The sequence below is a fragment of the Euleptes europaea genome, chromosome 7 (assembly GCF_029931775.1).
Source record: "Euleptes europaea isolate rEulEur1 chromosome 7, rEulEur1.hap1, whole genome shotgun sequence".
Classification (NCBI taxonomy): Eukaryota; Metazoa; Chordata; class Lepidosauria; order Squamata; family Sphaerodactylidae; genus Euleptes; species Euleptes europaea.
In genome coordinates this window covers 42,564,473-42,587,782 of record NC_079318.1, presented here as the reverse complement: position 1 = coordinate 42,587,782, position 23,310 = coordinate 42,564,473, and the positions used below count along the sequence as shown (strand labels likewise).

The 23,310-nt window shown below is 41.6% G+C and overlaps 1 protein-coding gene across 1 annotated transcript; it reads left to right on the top strand.

Moving 5' to 3' along the window:
* Window positions 1–1,852: 1,852 nt before the first annotated feature.
* Window positions 1,853–13,644, top strand: PCARE (photoreceptor cilium actin regulator). The gene is made up of 2 exons (XM_056853147.1): window positions 1,853–5,592; window positions 13,451–13,644. The coding sequence occupies exons 1-2, from the start codon at window positions 1,853–1,855 to the stop codon at window positions 13,578–13,580; spliced, it is 3,870 nt and encodes a 1,289-aa protein (XP_056709125.1). The 3' UTR covers window positions 13,581–13,644.
* The last annotated feature ends 9,666 nt before the right edge of the window (window positions 13,645–23,310 follow it).

The window sequence follows — 23,310 nt, the reverse complement described above, 5'->3', positions numbered from 1 at the left end:
TGCTCTCTTTTCCAAATGAAGCCCAGGTAAATACAACCCTTGAAACTCCTCACCACCTGTAGAAGTAGGGAGCAGGTAACAAAATTACTTTGATTGGAATACTGTGGGTGGAGGGGCAAAGTGTGACCATATGAGCCAACTCAACACATATGCACAACATGAGAGAAAAGTGGGTGGTTCCCTGCCAGTGCTTATCTGTACCCCCCACCCCCGGGGAATGCAATATGTTGTGCACTGCACAGAGTATTGGTTTATGGGAGGTCAGGGTTCTATCTTAATCTACTTACAAAGCTTGCTGGGTAGTCTTGGACAATTCACTGTCTTTGCTTCTAATGTATCTCACAAGGTCATTGTAAGGATAAATGGGTTTAGAGTTGTGAAATACTCTGCTAAAAATACTATATAGGTTTTTAATAACAGTCCTGATCATGAGACTGGATCTATCACCTCTGTGTGAATTTTCACTTAAATTTCTTCTGGCTTCTTTGGAGGCATATTGCATCACTTGTTTGTACTGGATGTAAATTGGTTTTGGAACTCATCCAAGATCACCTAAAGGACATTTGCATTAGACCACTTGAACACATCTGCTTATGTTCAACCAGCCCTTTGACACAAAATAGATGACTGAATGTAATTGTGATCTGATTCTGAGAAATGTATCTCCAGTGACTAATTCATAGGCCACCCAAGAGCTGTTTCAGGTCACTGTCTTATGTAAACACACACAAAAATTATCACCCTATCATTCAGGGTTTTTTAAAAATTCCATCCAGTTTTGCCCTTGTCTTGCTGCTAAAGATTTGCCCTTCATTAATCACAGTTACATTTATTCCCAAAAGCTGTCATGTTTTATCCTGACAATAATTTTGTAAAGTGGTTTAGGTTGAGTGAAAGTGACTTGACCACAGTGGCCCAATGGGTTCACAGCTGAGCAGTGATAAGATGTTTGGTTTCCATTCTCCAACTTGGATGCATTTGCAGAAGCACAATATTTGGAGCTATTGCAATCAACATCTGTGGTGTGGCATTTTAGGTTTCAAAGCCGACAGTGGTAAGCAGTTGAAGCAAATCAAAACAGTCTTGGAGATAGCCAGGAGAAGAGCTGTGTGTACTGGAAATGTCAAAGAAAGAACTGTTTTGAAGCTTCAGATCAGAAAACTCTTGGCTGGGTGACCTAATAGGCTTTTCCATCTCTCATATCTTTTAACTCTCTTGTGCTTTCTTCCTGATCTGTATTATTCTTCCCAAGGTCATCCATTGTCTTTGTAGATGTCCAACCGACGTGCATTTTGCCCCAAATTGCATTCATTCAAAGAGCTGACTAATGTACAACCGACTGTTCCTGTGGCTTTCAAAGATCCATGCATAGTGCAGAAATGAGGAATGTCTGGGGAAAGTATTGCAATGCATGCAAAACTACTTCGTCTCAACATGTAACGTATAAAAAGAAAGCCCTGTTACAAGCGCCACAACCTCGCTGAGAGCTACTTAGCCTAATGAGCTTAAAATCTTATTCCTGGCTGACATCTGTCAAGATAGAGATACATGAACACTCTTAAATCCACTAGTTCTAAAAGCAGCAGAGCTCTTGAGCTACTGGTTTGCAAGCAAAGGGGAAGCTGTTAATCGCTGTACACTTTCATCAAGAAAGGCACTGAGAAAGTTGGAGTGGGGAGCTCCTAATAACCGACAAGGAAATCCACAAAACTGGGACTATTCAGGATGATGAAACCCTCTTCACAACTGTCAGATCTTAACATCACCTGAACTTGTAAGTTTGTATTCCTTTTTATTTCTTAATCAACTGGATGTTTTTCAGCAGCAAGGAAAGCTGGGAAAGGGGAGTAAAATGGGCTGCACTCCTTCACATAGAGTTACTGCTAATCCAACTGGAGAATGGGGAAGCATACCCTTGAATAAGGGTATCCTGCCGGTTGATCCAGTGAGTGAGGGCACCTCCGTTCAATTGCTGATCAAGGGCTCCTCTTCTTGTGATATCGATAATTTGTGTCATGGAGTGACTCAGGGTAAAGATCATTTCCTCAAAAGCACATCAGATGAGGACCAAAATTTTAATTCCCATTCTTCGTCTGAGGATCCTTCATTCCCTGAATTTGAACAGGAAGAGAAGGACGTGGACCGGTTGGTCTCAGAGACTGAGATAGCTGTGTCTGAACTGACTGAGTCTTGCCGATATGGGGCTGAAACTAAGAAGATAAAAAAGCAAAATTCTTGCAAATCACCAAAAACTGTTCTGGAATACAAAAATGAAAAGCAAAATCCAAAGAGGGGAAAGAAACAAAAGAACAGCAGGCAAGGAAAACAAGATCGTCATTGCAAAACCAAAGACAAATCCTGTGCAACTAGATGTGAAGAGGAAAAGGTGGATTTCCCAGATCTGCTTGTTAAGGCCCATCAGAACACATATGCCTACCTAAACCCCAACCTCTCCAAATATGAGGTTATCTTGTGCATAGCCCACCAGGCTACCGAAACACAATTAATTTTACAGCAGATGGTAAGCTTTTTATCACTTCGTTTTGATGAAATCAACCACCATCTGGAGGAAATTACCAAAGACGGAGAAGATCTTCTCAAAGAAGTAGGTGGGAACCTGTCTTGGCCTGCTGACAAAGGAAACCCAAAAAAGCAACCAGATCTTTTGCAACAGTTATTGCAGTACACAGTCAACAAAATGCAACTGTTAAATGGAACTGTGGCCTCTTTAACCTCTGACGTCCTTCAGGAGTCCTGCAGCTTTTTGCAGTCTGCAGGTAGCAGCTTAGAGGAAAAACTGAAGGCAAAACAAGGTTTTGATGAACGTTTGCTCAGAACAATTAACCTCCTTGAAGCATCTATAGTTGGGTCTTCTCCTTACCCTGATGATAGGACTCTCTATTCTGAAGACAGTGGAATTGGTGTTGACAGTGAATCAGTCAAAGACCTGAACGTTCTTGATAAACAAGGAGTACATGCAAGTTGTGATTCTTGTTCATGTCATCAATCTCTAAATGAGACCACTGGGAAGAGAACAGCACCTGGAAGAAAACAGCAGTGGATGAGCACCTCTGTAAATGCCACAACCAGATCACATGACTGTGCAGTGGAGAGTCATTTTAAGGATATATTTGACCCTCCTGCTCATAGTAAGGATGCAATATCTTCAAAAATAGTAACTGGAAGTGGAGACAGTGTTCTCCAGCATCAAAACATTGACATCAGAATTCCTCTTAACTCCATGCATTCTACTATCAGTCATGAGGATGAATGTGAAGAGTGTGAATCAACTGAAACTTCTTCCACAAGTGAAGACAATGAGGACGATAGCTTCTCTGAGGAAGAAAGTGACAGCGTGTCGGAAAAAGAAAAAGAGGCGTTACCTAAAAGACCAACAGCCGCACCTGCATCAAAAGGCATGAAATTGAGGCTTTCCACCAAACGAATGGAGAGCCCCGAGAAGGAAGAGATCATATTGAAGATGAAAGATGCCATCAGTGAAAAGATCAAATTTGTCCCTGCGAAAGCTGAGAAGAGAGAATGGTCAGAAGATGAAAATGGCAGAGCAACCCAGGGGCAGCGGCCTAGTACAGCCACTAGAAGCCGGAAGACCAAAGCTAAACAGAGACGGTCTAGATCTGCAGAGTCCCTTCGAAGTCATGCCGAAGAGGACCCGACCCTTCTAGAGCTTCAAAGGACTCAAAAGGACCTTGATAAAAAGTTGGAAATGTTTCACACGCATAATGAAAATAAAGAAGCAAAACATAAATTGACATCCACAAACAGAAAAGAACAACCCAAACTGCAAGATCACGAGCATGTTACTCATAGATCTGCCACCAATAAACTCAAGGCGTCTCTTGCTAAAAATTTCAGCATATTACCTAATCAGGATAAAGTCCCTTTGCTTAGGCAGGATCAAAATGCTATCAGAGAGAAGCCTGATGGAAAGAAATCTAAAAAGCTTGCCATAACAACCATGTTCTCACCGGAACAAATATCCAGCATAGACAATGTACCTCCTGGGACACAGCAAGTGAACAGTGTTGTTTGCACTCCACCTCGTAAATCTGTTAAAAAGCTCATTGAAACCTTCAGCCCTGGTGAAGGCCTTATGAAACCCATAAGTAGGAGAACTTTGGGACCAATAAAATGTATCCAAAAGTTTGGACTTCCAAGCATTACTCCCAACCTTCCACTCCCAAGAGGGCTTCTCCCTTTAAATCAGAAACACAGAATTTCACCAATGGGAGATGTAAATGGTCCAATGAATCCAGTCCAGTGTGCTTTTGGTCCTGTGGCTGAACCTGTACTTCCAAGTGAGAATGACACAAATCAAGAAATTGATGAAGATTACATAGAAAAGCTTCCACCACCTCCTCCTGAGATGTTAGTGGGCCTCTCATCTGACTCAACTGAATCTGCCGAAGGCACAAGGACAGAAAACAGCTATTCGGAAATTGCCAACAAGCCTACCAAGATGACTGAGCATTGCGCCACTAAGAAATTTTCTCAAGTTTCTCAGCGAATAAAAACTTCACTGTTCTCCCTTGACTTGCTACCGAGTAAGAACCGCAACAGTCCCAACTTCATTGGCAACAAAACATCAAAAAGCACGGTGGACTCCACACCAAGGAGATGTTCCTTGGAGTTGAATTCTACCGATCTGTCTGAGACTTCATTCGCATCCCATGGGGACTACGAAATGAAAGAGGCTGCAGCTTTGTACAGGCAAAACCATAAAATTATACCTCTTCAAAATCCCAAAGAAATTCCGGAGCAGAACGAAAGTGACACAGCAAACAAAGAATGCAAAGCTCCGCTAGCTTTGGCTCAAAGGCAAAGCTCAGCTGACTCAGTTGGGAAAAGTGAGAAAACAACAGGTTTTGTCAGGCGAGTTTCCCTAGCAAGGACCTCTTCTTCTTCACCGCCTAGTGAGAAGAGGCTCCCAAGCCCACCAATACGTCATAGACACATCCGTCAAGCTTTCTCTCCAGTGGTTCAGAGGCAGCCTAGTCCTCCAGCAAGCCCCAAGGCAACAAGCCCTCCAACACAACGGAAAATGCCTTCACCACCATCCCAACAAAAACTAGCTAGCCCTCCAATGGGACGCAAACAACTCAGCCCGCCAACCCACCGCAAAGTGTTGAGTCCACCATCCCACCGTAGAGAGCCAAGCCCTCCTCCTTTCTCAACTACCCCTTCCCCACCAATTTCTCCGTCCCGGTTGCATAAAGGATTACAAAACAACTTGGACTCAGGGAATGAGCAGCAACCTCCCTCCCCCAAGATTGTCAGCAATGCCCACTCAATATTTTGCCCAGCCATTTCTTCATTGTTTGAAGCCAAGCCACCGTTGCTGCCTAGCAGCTCCACCACAGATGCCATCCTCAGGGGCCATCCCGAAATATCTGCACAGAGGAATAACACAGAGCCCAAGCAATATGGAGAGCAACAGAAAAAGATGGTCTTCAATGTTGCCAATCCCCAGTCTTTCGTAAGGAGAAGCTTCTCTGACCGTAGGCCGGGGTGCCCGTTTCCATTGCCATTGTTTACCTCAGCTGCTAGCGAACCTGTGCTTAGCCAAACAAGGTAAGGGACATTTTGCTAAAAGCCTTTTCACTTGCATTTAGATGTATAGTCTGCTTTATACTTAAAGCAAGTAGCAGCATTTTCTTTTTGCACTGATATCTCACGAGGACTTCTTGCACATAGAATCATAGAGTTGGAAGGGGCCATACAGGCCATCTAGTCCAACCCCCTGCTTAATGTAGGATCAACCTAGAGCATCCTTGACAAGTGCTTGTCCAGCCTCTGCTTAAAAACTGCCAGTGAGGGGGAGCTCACCACCTCCCTAGGTAGCTGATTCCACTGTTGAACAACTCTTATTGGCGGGTTATTAGGAATCCCCCCCCCCAATACCTTTCTGCCCACAATTTAAACCCATTATTGCGAGCCCTATCCTCTGTTGCCAACAGGAACAGCTCCCTGCCCTCCTCTAAGTGACAGCCCTTCAAATACTTAGACAGCAATCATGTCCCCCTTCAACCTCCTCCTCTCCAGACTAAACACTCCCAAACTAAACATTCCCAACACATCAGTAATGTTCCCAAGAATAGGATTTGCAAGCATGATTAAAATTGTACTGTTAAGGTACACCTACACATTATTTTTGAAAGTCCACACCCAGGTGCTGCATCTGCTACCTTCATTCCCTGCTTTCCTGTCAGCCCACACCACAGAGGGGGAATCAGCTCAAAATCAGCACCTGTTTGAGTTGTTGGCATGGGTGTGGGAAATCTAGGCTGAAATCCGTACATACCTGTGAAGCTAACTGAGTGGCCTCAGACAGCTAAATAATTAGCCTGTTTCACAACCCAGTCTTATATATTGTGAGACTAAAATGCCTCTGAGTTTCTTGGAGAAACGGTGGTATTAAAAATGATAAAAGGTGGGAAAGTTGTGCCTACTTTTTATGAGACTCTGGTTTCCAATTTAGTATTAAAGTACTATAGAAAATAGCCATATGTGGGTGTTTCCATAATACGTATTGCTGCCATAGTTTAACTTATGGGCAATATTTACTCCATGAGTTACACCTCTCACTGCAATTTAAGGCACATGACTTCCATGTGTGTGTGTTACGTACCATCTAGTCTCTACTGACAGGGTGACCCTATGAATTAATGACCTCCAAAATGTCCTATCATTAACAGCCTCACTCAGGTAATGTAAACTGAGGACTGTGGCTTCCTTGATTGAGTCAATCCATCTCAGGCTGGGTCTTCCTCTTTTCCTGCTGCCTTCAACTTTTCCTAGCATTATGGTCTTTTCCAGTGAGTCTTCTCATAAAGTACAATAGCCTCAGTTTGATCATTTTAGCTTCTAAGGAGAGTCCAGGTTTGCGATTTGATCTAGAACCCACTCATTTGTCTTTTTGGTGGTTCATGGCATCTGTAAAATTTACCTCCAACACCACATTTCAAAGAAATCTACTTTCTTCCTGTCAGCTCTCTTCATTGTTCAACTTTCACACCCATACACAGTAATGGGGATTACTATAGTATGAATTATCTTTATCTTGGTCACCAGCAGCACATTCTTACACTTAAGGAGCTGTTCTAGCTCCTTCATGGCTGCCCTTCCCAGCCTCAGTCCCCTTCTGATTTCTTGGTTGCAGTCTCCCTTTTGGTTGATGATCGAGCCAAGGAATAAACAAATCATTTCAATTTCTTCATTATCAACTTTAAAGTTGTATAATTCTTCAGTAGTCACTACTTTTATCTTCTTGATGTTCAGCTGTAATCCTGCTTTGGCACTTTCTGCTTTAACCTTTATCAGCAGTCATTTCAAACCTTCTCTATTTTCTTCCAGTAATGTGGTGTCATCAGCATATCTCAAAATGATAATGTACCTTCTACCAATTTTGACTCATCCTTCAGCTAAATCTAATCCATCTTTCCTTATGGTATGTTATGCATAGAGATTGAACAGACAGGGAGATAAAATACATCCTTGTCTGACACTTTTGCCAATTGGAAACCATTTTGTTTCTCCTTATTCTGTCCTAACAGTAGCTTCTTGTCCAGAGTATAGTTTATGCCTCAAAGCAATCAGATGTTGTGGCACACCCATTTGTTTTAAAATCAACCACAGCTTGTTGTGATCCACACAGTCAAAAGCTTTGCTGTAATCTATGAAACACAAGCTGATTTTCTTCTGAAAGTCTCTTGTATGCTCCAGTAACCAATGTAAAATTTGCAATATGATTTCTAGTGCCTCTTCCTTTCCTGAATCCAGGCTGAACATCTAGCATTTCTCGTTCCATATATAGTAACAGTCTTTGTTGTAAGATTTTGAGCATCACTTTGCTTGCATGAGAAATTAATGTGATAGTTGTTGTGTCCAATAGTTGCTGCCTTCGTTGTTGACATATAAATCACTCTAAATATCTAATTTTTATCCCACTCTTCCACCAAGAAGTTCAGAGCATGCACATGGTTCTCTGTTCTTTATTTTATCAACAAACAAACTCTGAGAGGTAGGTTAGACTGAGAGGAAGGGACCGGCTTAGGGTCACCCAACAAGCTTTGTGGCAGAGTGGAAATTTGAACCCAGGCCTCTCAGATCCTAGTCCAACACTATACCACATTGGCTCTAACATTGGTGTGAACGGGAAGAAACCAGGAGCAGCCTTCAGCTTGTATATGTGCCCGGCATGTATTGATAGGTTCGGTATAACATTTTCAGGCACAGGAGTGCTCTGCCAATCATTGTACAATGTGGGAACTACCTGTAAGACTGGCTTCATTAAGATTTATTTAGTCAAGATGCAGGGGTTGTTTCCCAAGATATAAGATTAATCAGAAACCCATGGGTGTTTTACCGTGCAATCCTGAAGAGGGGGGCTGAACCACACAGGAACTGGCATGATCCCTACACCGGTGTACGTGCCACTTGTACCGTGCAAACTGGTACAGACACTGGCATAGGGGGACTTATGCCAGCCCCAGGGTGCCACACAGCACTGCCTTCCCGGCAGTGTATCTCCAGCACGAGTGCCTGCGCCGGCATCCTCCCAGGGCATTCCTAACCCCCTTTGAGCTGGAAATGAGCCATTTTGCAGGCATCGAGATACGCCTGCAGAATCGGAAATCTATGAGAAATTCCATGGGGGGCATCTCCAAAAATAATTTTTCCTTTATTAATTGGCTTGCTGCGCTGGCAGCAACCTGCTCTCGAGGTGGTGCATCCGCAGCCTACCTGCCCCCCCCCTCAGGAATGGGTTGCCTGTCCTTGTAAAGCTGTAGGAAGCACTTGGTCCGAAACCCATGAAACCAAGGAATTAACTCATTCTCATCCTTTAGCAGGACAATACAGATGATCTGCTTATCACATAATAACATGTACTCCATGGACAGGTATATTTTTTGATAATCTTTGTGTTTTAAGTAGTAATCGGCTGAGAAGTTATTTTTTTATGCTGGTCTTTGACCGTAATAAAGTATAATAATAACAACAAGAACAACAACAACAACAAATAGTCATTGTACAATCCATGTGGGTATTTCTAAGAGCAGCAGCCCTGCATCTCCTCCTCCTCTCTCCCCTATTAATGCCTAGCACAGCATGCTGCATGATGATGGAACTCTGAATATGACTAGGAATGTTGCAGGGTCTGAAAGAGGGCCAGTTCCATCAGCTTCTTCAGATTTTGGAAGCCAAAATGCTTGCTTGGGCAAATGATTTCTGCTACTGAATTATGTGGGTTGCCAAATGTCAACAACTGACAGACCGTTCCCAGTTTTTTTAAACATTAAATCCACCTTTTTCTAGACCTACTTTAAGGCTGAGAATTGTTTCATTTCTCTTAAAGTTTGAGTGTACAATGCTCCAATTTTTCTTTGGCTAAAATGACAATGAAACAATTTTGTTTAGCAGATGCTAGTATTCCTTCTGGCAAAAAAGAAAAAAAGAACTCCATTAGTAATAAGACATAGGTGAGCTCTGGATCAGTTTACTATAGCAAAGAGGCAAACTAAACTCTAGTTTAAAGAATTGGTTGTCTGGAAAGGCCAGGGCTATGTCAATATAAAGAGATTTTCTTTGAGATAATAGCTGTTCATACTGATCTGTTTTTTTTCTTTTAGGAGGGCATTTATAACTTTAGATAATGCCATCTGTTTACCTAGAAGAAATAGCTGCTTTTGCTATTTCTGTTTGCAGGTTTCAGGAGGCAGAGGATCTTGTCTGTTATTTGCTACGTTGTGCATTATACATCTCTCTCCCTCCCTCTTTCGCTCAAGAATGTTTACAGAATTGCTAAATGGAACATCTAAAGGATGCTATGAAATTTTTGTGGCTGATAGGAAAAATAGGTGACACCGCTCCTTTTTTCATTTATGGTTTAAAAGATTTAGAAAGAGATTTGCTTCACAAAATGTGATTAGGTGTCACCTAATGGTATATAGGCCACCTCATCATCTGATATATTATTAGTTTGATCATTTTATAGCTGGTTTTATGGTTTAATCTGTTCATTGCATATTGTTTGATGTCGGGTGAATGTCAAATGTGTTTCCCTTGTTTGCAGTGGCCAGGGGTCACAAGCAAATAAAAGCTACTGAATAGCCTTGTACTACAAAATACATGGCATGACCCCATCCCATTGTGAGGCTTCCACACCCACAAGCAATGGCCAATCATGTGGAATGGGCACAGGGAAATTGGCAATGCCAGTTTTCACCAGCCTACTTCAAGAATTCTACCTTTCATAGAACCCAAGGCCAATATTTATTTATTTATTTATTTATTTATATTTAGAACATTTTTATGCTGCTGTTCCACCCAATTTAGGGTCCCCAAAATCAGTGTCAAAAAAAATTCCATTTTCCTTTTTGTGAGAAATGCGTTACTAGCCTCAATTAGAGCTATAGCTGTTGCTTAGCCTTCATAAGTACCAAGGGAACGGCTGTTAGCTTATTTCAGTGTTTTAAGCCCTGGGAACTAATGACAAACATCTTGTCATGTAATGGGACAGCCTACTGAGTTATTCTGCTCTTCAGAGTTTAGCCTTTGGCTGGAAACCAGTTCTGAGGAGCACAATACTACATTGCAAATGCTCAGTGTATATAAATCCTGCTAATCCATAATAGGATTTGTAGTAGGGTGGGGGGGGGAGTCTATTTCAGTCCACTGATGGATATCAGATTAAAGGACTTCCCATAGGGCAATAGTCAGGAGAAAAGCTTAGATGAAACACCGTTCGGATACCCCCACTTAACTCAAAGCCATGAAGTTAAACCAGTGACTCAGATCCAAAGCTCTGGATCTGAATCCTTCCAATGGGGGGGGGGTATGTTTGCACTAGGTCAGGACCCCATCAATACTTCCTTCTCTTATTTTTCTTTAAATGCTTAAAAGGTGTGCTTAACACCCAATTTGTAAATGAATGGGCCTCTGGCAAAATTGACTCATAATCTAAACAAGAAGAAAATACAAACAAAAAGGAATAAAGATGATCAGATACAGATTACAAGATTGTGTGCTTGGTGTATGAGAGAGACAGAGTGTGCTACATCTCTCTCTCTTTCTCTGTGGGCATTCGGGGGGGGGGGGCTTCAGGATTGCATGGTTAGTGTCCACCATGGTATGTAGGACCATACAGCAGAAGTCAGGTCCCTAGGGTTGCCAACCTCCAGATTTAGCCAGAATATATTTGGCATCATTTATGGCTGGATTCCTGTACTGAATTTCTCATCTTTTGGTAATTGTACAGAGGTGTCTGATTTTTCCTTCAACCTCCAGGTGGTGGCAGGAGATTTCCTACTATTACAACTGATCTCCAGCCGATAGAGATCAGTTCCCCTGGAGAAAATGGCCGCTTTGGCAATTGAACTCTATGACATTGAAGTCCCTCCTTTCCCCAAACCCTCCCCTTCTCAAACCTCCTCAGGCTCTGCCCCAAAAATCTCCAGGTATTTCTCAACCTCGGAGCTGGCAACCCTACGGGTCCCTCACCTATTGGCCCGGAGTCAGGGCAACATCTTTATAAAAACTTCTGCCTCTGGAGGAACACGTTTAAAAACTATATGCTGGAATACAAAGTTCACATTTTTTAAAAAGGTAATATGATCAGGAGGTAGGAATATCCTTGAGAAATCAGTGTGGGTTTATAATGTGACTCCATATTTAGGATATTAAAAACTACTTTAGGTACATGCAAAGATGTGGGTATGGCCGGTAGATTAAAAAAAAAACATTCTTCTTGGAACGGCTGACACACACACACACACACACACATACACACACACACACACACACACACACTGTCCTCCACCTTATGCCATTTTACAAAGTTCTTTTGAAAGTCCCATCGGTTTCTATAGTCATTTGCTGTGTCTGGTCTGCTGTTCAAGAAATACAACTCCAAAGTGGTCTTCGACATGCAGAATTAATTGTACAATTAATTGTACAAGTGTCTAGTTCTTACCCAATGCGCCCCACATGATTTCTATGGGTATTCCTGCCTGGAGAAGAAAATAAAAGCATCCTCAGCAAATCAGCCATGTATCCTTCGTTGTGGGAATCAAGGGAAGGTCTCAGAGACTGGGGCTTTTTTAGCTTGGGGTGAAAAACAAGTAAGGATGATAGGATGAGGAGAACTTTTTCCTCCCTCTGCCATAATGCTAGAATTCAGAGTGACCTAATGCATTTTTAAAAGGGGTCAGGCATACTTATGGTGGGTGGGTCTTTCAGTGGGTATTTGTCATTGAGTGTTACCCATTTGAACTCTGAGGAAGAAAAGCAGGTTATAGACATTAGGAAGAATTTTCTAACAGTTACAGTGGTTCCTCAGTGGAACAGGCTTCCTTGGGAAGTGGTAAGCTCTCCTCCCCTGGAGGATTTTAAGAAGAGGTTAGATGACCATCTGTCAGCAATGCTGATTCTATGACCTTAGGCAGTTCATGAGAGGGAGGGCATCTTGGCCATCTTCTGGGCATGGAGTAGGGGTTGCTGGGGGTGTGTGGGGGAGGTAGTTTGGAGTTTCCTGCATTGTACAGGGGGTTGAACTAGATGACCCTGGTGGTCCCTTCCAATTCTATGATATTTTAAAAGAATAAATAAAGACAAGATGAACCTTGCATATTCAGATGGTGTTGCTACTCTGAACCCCAGCTATTTTGGGGGGAGATGAAAGAGCAGGGGAAGGCTATTTCCTTCAGTTCCTGCTTGTGGGCTTCCTGGAGGCATCATAGGGTTGCCAGCTCTGGGTTGGGAAATACCTGGAAATTTGGGGGGCAGAGCCTGAGGAAGGCGGGGTTTGGAGATTGGAGGGACTTCGATGCCATAGAGTCCATTGCCAAAGCTGCCATTTTCTCCAGGGGAACTGATTTCTATTGACTGGAGATCAGTTGTAATAGTGGGATATCTCCAGCCATCAGCTGGAAGTTGGTAACCCGAAGTCATCCGCACACGGGCCATTTTACTCAGGGCACTGAGCAGCTGGTTAGCTCTCACTTGAAGAGCAGCAGAGCAGCAGCATCGGGATTGGCTTTCAAGATGCATTATCAGCAAAAGAAAAGCAGTGGAGTTGGCCAAAGAGAAGTATTAACACTGGGCTAAATGGTTTTAAAGGGCCTAGGCAAGGAAAAGCAACAGACATTCCCCTAATGCAAGGAACTGAACTTATAGCCTAAAATATTTCCAGATTCATTCCTTCACTCCATATGGCTTGGTCCAAAACTCCTCTGGTTCTCAAGGGAGTTTTATAGAGATTTGTTTTAGTAAAGAGAAATTGGGAGACCTGGTAATTGCGTACTAATCAATATCTAAGGAAAGGGTCTTTGCAAAATGCCTGGTGGTGGTGCTCATTCAGGAGTAAAAATGGTCTGCTTTTCACATACTTTTTTCATTAGCCTTTTGTCTTAAGCCCCGTTTGTCTCCACAGCATGGAAGAGAAGCCTAAGAAAGATGGGGACCCTTGGAATAGCACATGTTCCTCTGAAGTCAAGGGAACAGGCAAGTCTTCTTCTCATCTTGATCTCTACATTGTGGGCCAAGGACTCCAGAAGGACTAGATGGAGAGAGTAACTTTGGGAGCTGGAACGACTGAGGACCCAAGGACGGAGAATCTTTGCACGATCAAACTGTTGAGTTTTCCTTTATATGTAGGCTACCTATGCCCCCCCCCCAAAAATGGATATTGGGTAGAAATATATTAAGCTGTCCCAATTGCTTCCTGATTTAATATCTTTGGAAGTTACTGAAAATCATCTATGCCAATCCACCACTTAAAAGTAAGATCATCCTCCCTCTGGCACCCAAAGACTAATGTATACAGTACAAATCACTGTGAGTCACAATCAGAGAGCATGTGCACCATACAAAAGTACCTATAGAGCAAATAGTTCCAAATGACTCAAGGGAGTGAGCCAATTTACATATATGGGGGAGGGAAAGAAAAATAATATCTAGTTCTGTTGTGTCATATTTGACTGCCTGGGCATCAATAACAAAATAACACCAAGTATATGGTAAGGTATTTTGAAACATCATTTTCAGCAATCCTTTGTTATAAAGGAAGGGACCACTATCAAAGGCTGTACTATCTAAAATTTGGAGGTTAAGGCATGTCTTAGAGCAGAGTTCTTATTGTTGAATGTGTAAAACAAAAACTGAGTATAACAGATTATTTTCCCCAAGCAGTAATGAAGTGGAATGAACAAATAATTTTAATACAGCACTAATATGGACTCTGCTCCCAACATCCATGATGACTTGTCTGTACTGTGTAAATGAAAGAACTGTGTAGAGAGAAGTGATCAGACATCTCTCATAGCAAACCCAGAGTAGACAATGGCATCTGGAAGCCATCTCTAATTGACCAGTACAGACAGACTGTAAAAATTGGTTGCGTGTCAGTAGATCCAAATTATTTCTGACCTTTAGTTCTTCATTGGCGTTACAACACGATCGGTGGGCATGTAGGGGAATGAAGATCAAGGAGCCAATGAAAAAGAATGCCAATTGAACAATCACTCTTAGATTGGCTTTCGTTACGAGGTCTAGTTTTTCAGATGAGCGTGTAACCTTAGGCACTGGGTAATCTCTTTCCTTCCACATCTCAGAGTATAAAGTTTCATCCTGATTAGAGCAAATGTGTTGTTCCCAGTAAGGCCATTTTGAAAGCATTCAGAAACCTGCATATTTCACAAAACAGGTAGCTCACAACCATCTGAACACTTCTCCCATCCTGTTAACATTCATTTGGTTCATAATGTGGTGGAGTAGAAAGAACTTTCTCATGTGCTGTATGATTTTTTTAAAGATACTGCTTAAAGTATAACGATAGAAATGAGGATATAGGTGGGCCATATATTTATTAACAGTAATGGGGGAATAATTGCATAAATACATTCCTCTCCCACTTTTGGTATTAATTTATTTTATAAGATTCTGTATTGATGTATGGCTTTTTTAATTTCTGTAAAATCACATGTACATTTATGTAAATACCACTTACATTTTGCACCAACTTTGTATATTTTGTGAATACAAATTGCTTAACATTTATTTTAAAATACATTTGTTGCTTTACCAATCCACTGCGAAAAATCTGACTATGCAATAAATTCTTTTTGTTTTTAAATTGCAGAGATTGCCTTTGTAATGGTATGGTGTTGTAGCAAGGGATCATTAGCGGAAATATAGCCTTGAAGTCAAAGGCATAAAACAGTTCTCAACACAGATATAATAAGATCCTGTCCCCTAGGCTTGGCTCACTATGGTTTTTCAAGCCTGTACTACGAGGATAGCATAGTTGTTTCACAAATAGCCATGTGATCTATTTGGTCCTTTTCTTTTTACTAATAGAATCACTAAATTCCCTGTCCATATGATTGTGTATGAAAAACAGAGGACCCCAGCAGCCCATGCCCCTCAAAGCTACAGTAGCCCCCCTTTATGCTTTCTTCCTTCAGCTCCTCAGCTGACAGGTGATTTGGGCATTTTAGAATCAGGCCTCCAAAGAGCCTCACACATCTGTTTTAATTATCTGTATATGCTAGGAAAGGTTAATGGTAGCAGAAGAAGAGGAAGACCCAGCATGAGATGGATTGACTCTAAAAAGGAAGCCACAGTCCTCAGTTTACAAGACCTGACCAAGGCTGTTAACGATAGGATGTTTCGGAGGACATTGATTCGTAGGTTCGCCATGAGTCAGAAGCAACTTGACGGCACCTAACACACACACACACACATATAGCAAAACCAATTTCTCAAGGTTTTGTCGCGTTCTAGATTTGCACTCTAGTTTGACCAAGAAACAGAGCACAAGATAAGACCAGGAACCTACGGTAAATGGCTGAGAACATGCAGATAGGCGCAGGCTTGATTCTCCAAGACTGGAGTAGGGTTGCCAGGTCCCTCTTCACCACCTGCAGGAGGTTTTTTTGGGTGGACCCTGAGGAGGGCAGGGTTTGGGGAGGGACATCAATGCCATAGAGTCCAATTGCCAAATCGGCCATTTTCTCCAGGTGAACTGATTTCTATCAGCTGGAGATCAATTGTAATAGTAGGAGATCTCCAGCTAGTACCTGGAGGTTGGAAACCCTTGACTGGAGTCATCAGGGGTAGTGGGCAGATACATATTTAACCTGGACAGTGTACTCAAGGGCAATTCTTTAATTTATTCCATGCAAGGGAATGGAAAAGTAAAGTAGTGAACTTGGGAACACAGTTGCACAACCCGCCCAATGAGTGGCCTAGCCCCTACTGATAGGGATCTTGCAAGGTGGAGTAGATTCAGAGGCCCACCTATTTTCTGTAACCACCCACCATAATGTAACATGCATTTTGCTAGTTTACATATAATGATGTGGTAATTAATCATCTCCTAAATGTCACTGGGAGCCATAGGACTGGGGGAAAAAAACCTCACATCAAAGTTAACTTCTCAAAAATTAATAGTGATCAATATCATTTTCTATTAGCGTTCCAAATAGCAGCATTTTAAAAGTACGTCCCTGCCTTGAACAAACTGTTTCTTCCCTATGCAAAAGAATATATTGACAAACATCTGACAATAAAAGCGCCAGTATTCAAAAACCAGTTGGAGTACCTTTCAATGTCCTAGACACACTGTTGCTGGTCTAAAAGTCACCGTTCTCCAGCAGAACCTCTTATTACCAATTACTACTATTGTGAATGGTCTCTGTACTACTCTTCACTACATTTAAATTTTACATAATTTCATTTTACCTTGTACTTCCTGCATTTCATGGCCCTTTGATCCTGCTATTCGCTATTTTTTCTTCTTCACAATTCTCCAGATGCCTGCTTGTTTGTCTAGCAAAGACCCTCTACTTGTATCTAACAAAGGAGGCTCTGGTCCATAGAAGCTTTTGCTAGAATAAAATCTTGTTAGTTTTTAAGGTAGCACAAGATCCCTGTTTGTGTTGCAACAGACTGACACAGTTATTCCTCTGGAATTATTGCTTCTGCAGTGATCCGAGCCAAAGGTCCCAGCCAGATTCTGATCAATAGAGCCACTTGCAGGTTTGTATGCATGGGCAGGATCCTAGAGGGAAACGCTTAATGCACAGTGAAATTGCTCATACAGTTCTCATCACGTTTCACTTACCTTGCAAGGAAGTTCAAGAGTTGTTGGCTTTCCAGGCACAGTCACAAGGCAAGGGCTTCATGCAGCCCTTCATCTGCAAACCTTTACTTGAACAATTGCAGTGCTGGCACCGAGAGCATGGGTACCTCTTAAATCATGGGCAGCATGATGTCTAAATACCCTGGTATGTAGCAATGCCAACAATTCTCCCACAAGGTATTTGCCCTCAAAACTACAGACACGCTTCTACTCCTTTCATAAATGCATAGAGAATCCTAACAAGGGAAGGAACTTGTACAGCGTCGCACACTGTTGCACACTAGGAGCTTCCATTGGTTCCTCCTGCCCCTCCTCACCCCGTTTCTTGTACTGAACATCCAAGCCTGAGGAAATTAAAAACCTTTCTCATTATTTTGTGATGTTTTGGCTGGTCCATATAAAAAGGCAGTATACTACTGTTTTGTTTTTTTGTTTTTCAGGGGTGTTTTTTCCCCCTGTGGATCAGTCAGTCAGTCTATTGAAACGGTCCATGACCAGTCAAAATATCCGTCACATGTACCTGTGGATCAACATTGCCCACATTCCTTCTCAACAAATTATTTAGAGCTGTGAGAGCTCTTCTCTTTCGTCATACATAGGCTTGAATACTATAGAGAATTTCTGTGGCCAGAAGGCATTTCCAGATTGGGATGTCCCCACCCCTACGTCTGCTGCAGCCCAAAATATTCCCTGAAATCCTACTCTAGCGGGGGGACCCCAGGATGAAGGAGGAGTCAGCAAAAACTTCCCTCTCCGTCAGTGGAAATCCTTCAAAGGATCCAAGCCATAGTGGTGATCTCTTTTAGGGGGAAGGAGGTGACATCGGACTGAATCTGGGCCTCCTTATTTCCCCCCAAGAGATAGCACTGATCTGCCCTGGGAAAGAGGTTTCGGAAACCACCATCCATACCCCACTCCACTAACAAAGGCACTGTAATCTCTCACTACACCTACAGTAACACTACCGCTACACTTAAATCTACGAGGCAAAGAATGTCTATCAAGGACATAGCCTGATTTAAAAAACAAAAATGGGGAACCTTACAGTGACGACAGATTTATAAACTAGCTTGGGAAAACGCTGTTTTAAAAGGGCTTCTAGGTAGTTGCAGTAATCATGGGGGCCACCGCCCAAGTCTAACTTCTTTCTAAAGAAATCTGTCACATATTTCTCCCACTCTTCTGTGGGATGTGTAAGATTTTAATTAATTTAATTCTAGCATATTGGAAAAATGTTATTTTTCTATTATATTTGTAAGCTGTGGTTATTTATATAAGTCAGTAGATAATAGTCCTGTCTAACTTAAACTGAACAAAGCAGGTGATTTTTCGTATCTGGTACAGGATATCACCAAATAACAGATGAGATCATATACATGTGACCACAAAATGAGATCAGAGTTAGGGTGGATTTGAGAGGAGGAGATATTCAAATCCTCTTAGAACAAAGAACTCTGGAAAAGTATAAATATGAGGACTAGGCGGAATCTGTTAGAAGACTTTCACTTTTGAACCCGAAAAGGGCTGAAATGTCTTCCTCTTTTGCCTGGCAAAATAAAAAAAGCTTTTTTCTCCCTTTGCTTCTTAAACCTGGCGTCGTCTCTACTTTGTGATAATAAATCTGGTCACAGAGGAGAGTGTATATTTACATCCAACAGATTTATGGCATGGTTGTCAACTGCTCACAGATGAGTGGTGTCGAAGTTTTGTAGGACAGGTGCACCCGGCGATTTCGCTGGTCCTCAAGCTTGGCAGACACAGCATCTGGGGGTGAGTGCAATTGCAGAGTCCCACTTTTAAACCGACCCAGGAGAAGCAACGGGCTGGAGGTAAGGAACCGCGGAAAGGAATTACGGGACCCTAAATGGTGGGGCAGTTCTTAGAGGTAAGCCCTTCTAAGAGGAAAAGGCAGAAGCAACGCCACCATGGATAAGGGGCTCAGTGGGACGCCACTGAGTTGGAATGGTAACGGGGGCTGTAACAGAGGGTTCAGCCAATGGTATATTATCAATGGGAACAGCAGTAGAAAGAGCAGGGATTGTGAAATCCTGTGCTGATCTGGAATTTTTCCAGTTGCCTCCAGGGCACTGGAAGAGGTAAATGCCTAGAAAAGGGAACGTAAGTTTTGTGTTTTGTCTTGTCCAGCGTGATTTATGTGTCCTCTCTTTCTGTGAAGTATTTTATAAAGGGTTATGTGATTATTTGACAAATGTTAACGTGTTTATTTTTTATGGGGCCAGCCTGGGATACTGGACGGCGTCGGCCAAAAGGAGTTTCCCTCCTCCCTTCAAACTGTGTTGCCGAAAGGAAATCAAATTGTTTGAGTAGTCTGGTTTTGTTGTGTGTGTTGTTGTTGTTTTCTGTTGAAAATCTGTTCTTTGCTGGGAGAAAAGTAATCTGGTTGTCTTCTTTCTGAGGAAGAGACTGGAAGAGAAAAAATCCCCCATGCCCCTCCTTTCTCCGCTTCAAAGTGTTTCTGTTCTTCTCTCTATCAGACTGGTCGTAAATCAAGGCAGCAATACTGTTTTGTTAACAGAAGATCCTTTCTTTCTCTGAAGTTTAAAATGTGAAACAAAATTTAAAAAAAAAAGGAATTTTAAGTTAACTCTGACTGAACCAGCCCTCTTGCTAAACGCAGGAGGAAGGGTCAAGTCAAAGTGTTTGGGATTTGAAAAGCAGAGTCTTGTGAACTGTATAAAACTTTATAAGAAAAGAAACAGACTGGAAATGCTTACAAGGTGGAAAGGCAATGTGTATTAATATGAGGGAATAAGTAAGTTATGAGAAAGTTAGAGCATGTTTTGAGTGTGTTGTGAAGGGGCAAGTGTTTTGGCTTAAGAGGGCTGAGGATATGGTTGGGAAAGACTTTAAGAGAGGAAAGCAGAAGGGTTTATAAAGAGAGAGGATAGTTATGGTTATTCAATGAAATGAATATTGGTGATGCTAGGTGCCTGTTTTCTCCAGGGACGAAGAAATCATGTTAATATATTAAGTGTTTTAAAACACAGTCAAATTAAAGCCAGGGTATTGTTAAAGGCTTTCACGGTCAAAGTTCATTGGTTCTCATAGGTTATCAGGGCTGTGTGACCGTGGTCTTGGAATTTTCTTTCCTGATGTTTCGCCAGCAGCTGTGGCGGGCATCTTCAGAGGGGTAACACTGAAGGACAGTGTCTTTTTATTTTATGTTTTTCTGTTTTTCTGTTGTTATAACATAAAAGTGGCATCATTAATAAAAAAAAAAGTATATATATTATTTGTAAACGAATGCTGTAAGTGCAAAATGACAATGCAGGCCAGTTGAACATTTCACCCATACAGGTAACCTTTGACTGGGAGCGTAAATGCCAGTTAAGATTACCAGTAGTACAGCAGTTGCTGACAAATGGGAGACAACCACCCTATTCTGGCATTGCCAAAGCCAGGTAGAAAAGGAAAGAGAAGAGGATGGAGATTAGTTGAGGATTTAAAGGAAATTAATGAGATTGTTCAACATGGGTATCCAGTGGTGTCAAATCCTCACACTTTCCTGTACACCCCATCAGGACACCATGTATGGTTTAGTGTGACAGATTTAAAAAAATGCCTTTTTAGCATTCCACTGGATGCCAACTCTAAGGACCTGTTTCTCCTGGGGTGAAAAAATCCAAATAATCTCTGCAAAAACAGGGAAGCTGGTGTTAGAAGGAACGATCTCATTGCTGAATTTCTTAGGACAAAAAGAATATAGGGTCTCAAAAAAAAAACTCCAAGTAGCCCAAAGGGAAGTAATTTATTTGGGACACAAAATAACACAGGGAAGACTATTTATCGCATGCCACTCCCTCAAACTAAGAAACAGCTAAGGTCCTTCTTGGAAATATTGAAATTTTGTCATGAGTAGATAAAAGAGTATAGTAAACTAACCAGAGACTTTATAAAAATATGCCATGATAAGGAACCAGAAGTATTGTAGTGGGAACCTGAAAATGCACATAAGCAAAAAGAGCTGAAGCAAGCTTTAATGACAGCACCAGCTCTGGGTATCCCTGACCTGCAAAAGGAGGGTTGCATGGCGGGGGTCCTCACACAAACTTGTGGGCTAACTGAAAGACCTGTAGCTTATTTATCAAAACAGCTGGATCCAGTGGCACAAGAGTGGCCTCCATGCTTGAAGGCAGTAGCTGCAACTGCCCTGGCTGTGAAGGAAGCAAAGAAATTGACTATTGAACATCCAATCAGAGTGTTTTGCCCTCATGCAGTGACTATTTTGTTACAACAGAAAGGAGCCAAGTGGCTTACAAAAATCCTGCTAGTCTGCTGCCTGTAACAACTAACCTGGAGGAATATCATGACTGTCTACAGACTGTAGATATGTGCACCATGGCACGGGTAGATGAGCCTATCCACAACGCAGATCTCGAAATTTGAATTGATGGATCTTCTCGAGTGGTGAGTGAAAAAAGGCAAAGTGGATACAGCCTGGTGACTGAGTGCAAAGTGCTTGAAGCAAAGCCATTACCAGCGTCATTTTCAGCACAAGCAGCCGAATTATATGCATTCAACCAGGCCTTACTTAAAGCAGCAGGTAAGACTGTGAACATTTATACTGACAGCAAAAATGCTTTTGGAGTTGTACAAGCATATAAATACATCTGAAAAAAACGAGGAGTCCTGACAGCTAGTGGGGAGCTGTAAAGCATGGAAATTTGATTTTACAGGTTTTGGACAATATTTAGTTACAGGTGACAATAACATCAAACTGGACATACCAAGGACAGCAAAATCAACATCCTGTGATATGGTAATTCTTGCAATTATACAATGGAAAGGGCATTTAACAAATAACAAAAACATGTGGCATATCAAAAGGTATATGTAGACAGAGGGGGTTATTTGTTAGGGAAGTTATAAAACAGTTCTAAAATATATATATATATATATATATATAGTTTTTACATGGCTTGGCGACCCCAGTTATCAGGGACAGTAAAAAAAAAATGAATCAGACCCTAAAAAGAAATGTTAATTAAAATTTGTGTAAAAAAAACTAATTTAAAATGGTCAGATGTATTGCCTATCACACTGACACGCATCCGTATATTAGCCCGGGGGCCACACAAGTTGTTGCCCTTTGAGGCTCTGTATGAATGTCTCTTTTAGCATTTTTAGAATCAGGGAACACCCAATAAAGAGGTTGGAAACAGATATATAAAAAAACTATATAAAAACTTTAAGTGCAGCTTTGAAGGAAACCCAAAAACTGACTTGTGTTGTACAACCTCTCCCCCTAAACTCTGTTGTCCATTCTTTTTTTAATAGGAGACTGGGTGTTTGTAAAATCTTAAAAGCATACTACTCTCCAGCTCAGGTAGACGGGTCCGTTCCAAATTCTTTTCACCACAGATGTCGCAGTGAAGGTAAATGGAAAGGAAGGCTGGGTCCATTAGTCCAAATGCAAAAAAGTGCTACCACCGTGTGAAGTCGAGACCAGAAGGGCAGTAGATGACGTCGTGGCAGCCAAAGCCATTGCAACTGGAGAAAGTCCATGCGCAAGAAGCTCGAAGTGGTTAGTCGAACCTGCAGGCGAACTTAATTTTTTATTCAAAAATCAACAAGACTTATGATTAAAAACTTGGAAACCAAAGCACAATTGTTAGCTAAAGAACAAAAGTAGATGTTTGAGACTCTTTTAAAAAGCCATTTTGATGTATTATTTGGTCCTTTGGGTTAAAAAAAAGTGGCTAGGGAAACATTGTGTCTACATTATTGTTTTAAAATTGCAAGTTAATATAATAAAATGATCAAGATTCAAAATAATTTTGATTTTGATCATGAGGGGGGACTGTGGGATGTGTAAGATTTTAATTAATTTAATTCTAGCATATTGGAAAAATGTTATTTTTCTATTATATTTGTAAGCTGTGGTTATTTATATAAGTCAGTAGAAAATAGTCCTGTCTAACTTAAACTGAACAAAGCAGGTGATTTTTCGTATCTGGTACAGGATATCACCAAATAACAGATGAGATCATATACATGTGACCACAAAATGAGATCAGAGTTAGGGTGGATTTGAGAGGAGGAGATATTCAAATCCTCTTAGAACAAAGAACTCTGGAAAAGTATAAATATGAGGACTAGGCGGAATCTGTTAGAAGACTTTCACTTTT

Coding starts and splice junctions, on each gene's coding strand:
- PCARE (XM_056853147.1), top strand. CDS start 1,853: ATGGGCTGCACTCCTTCACATAGAGTTACTGCTAATCCAACTGGAGAA. Junction 5,593..13,450: donor CCTGTGCTTAGCCAAACAAG/GTAAGGGACATT, acceptor TTGTCTCCACAG/CATGGAAGAGAAGCCTAAGA.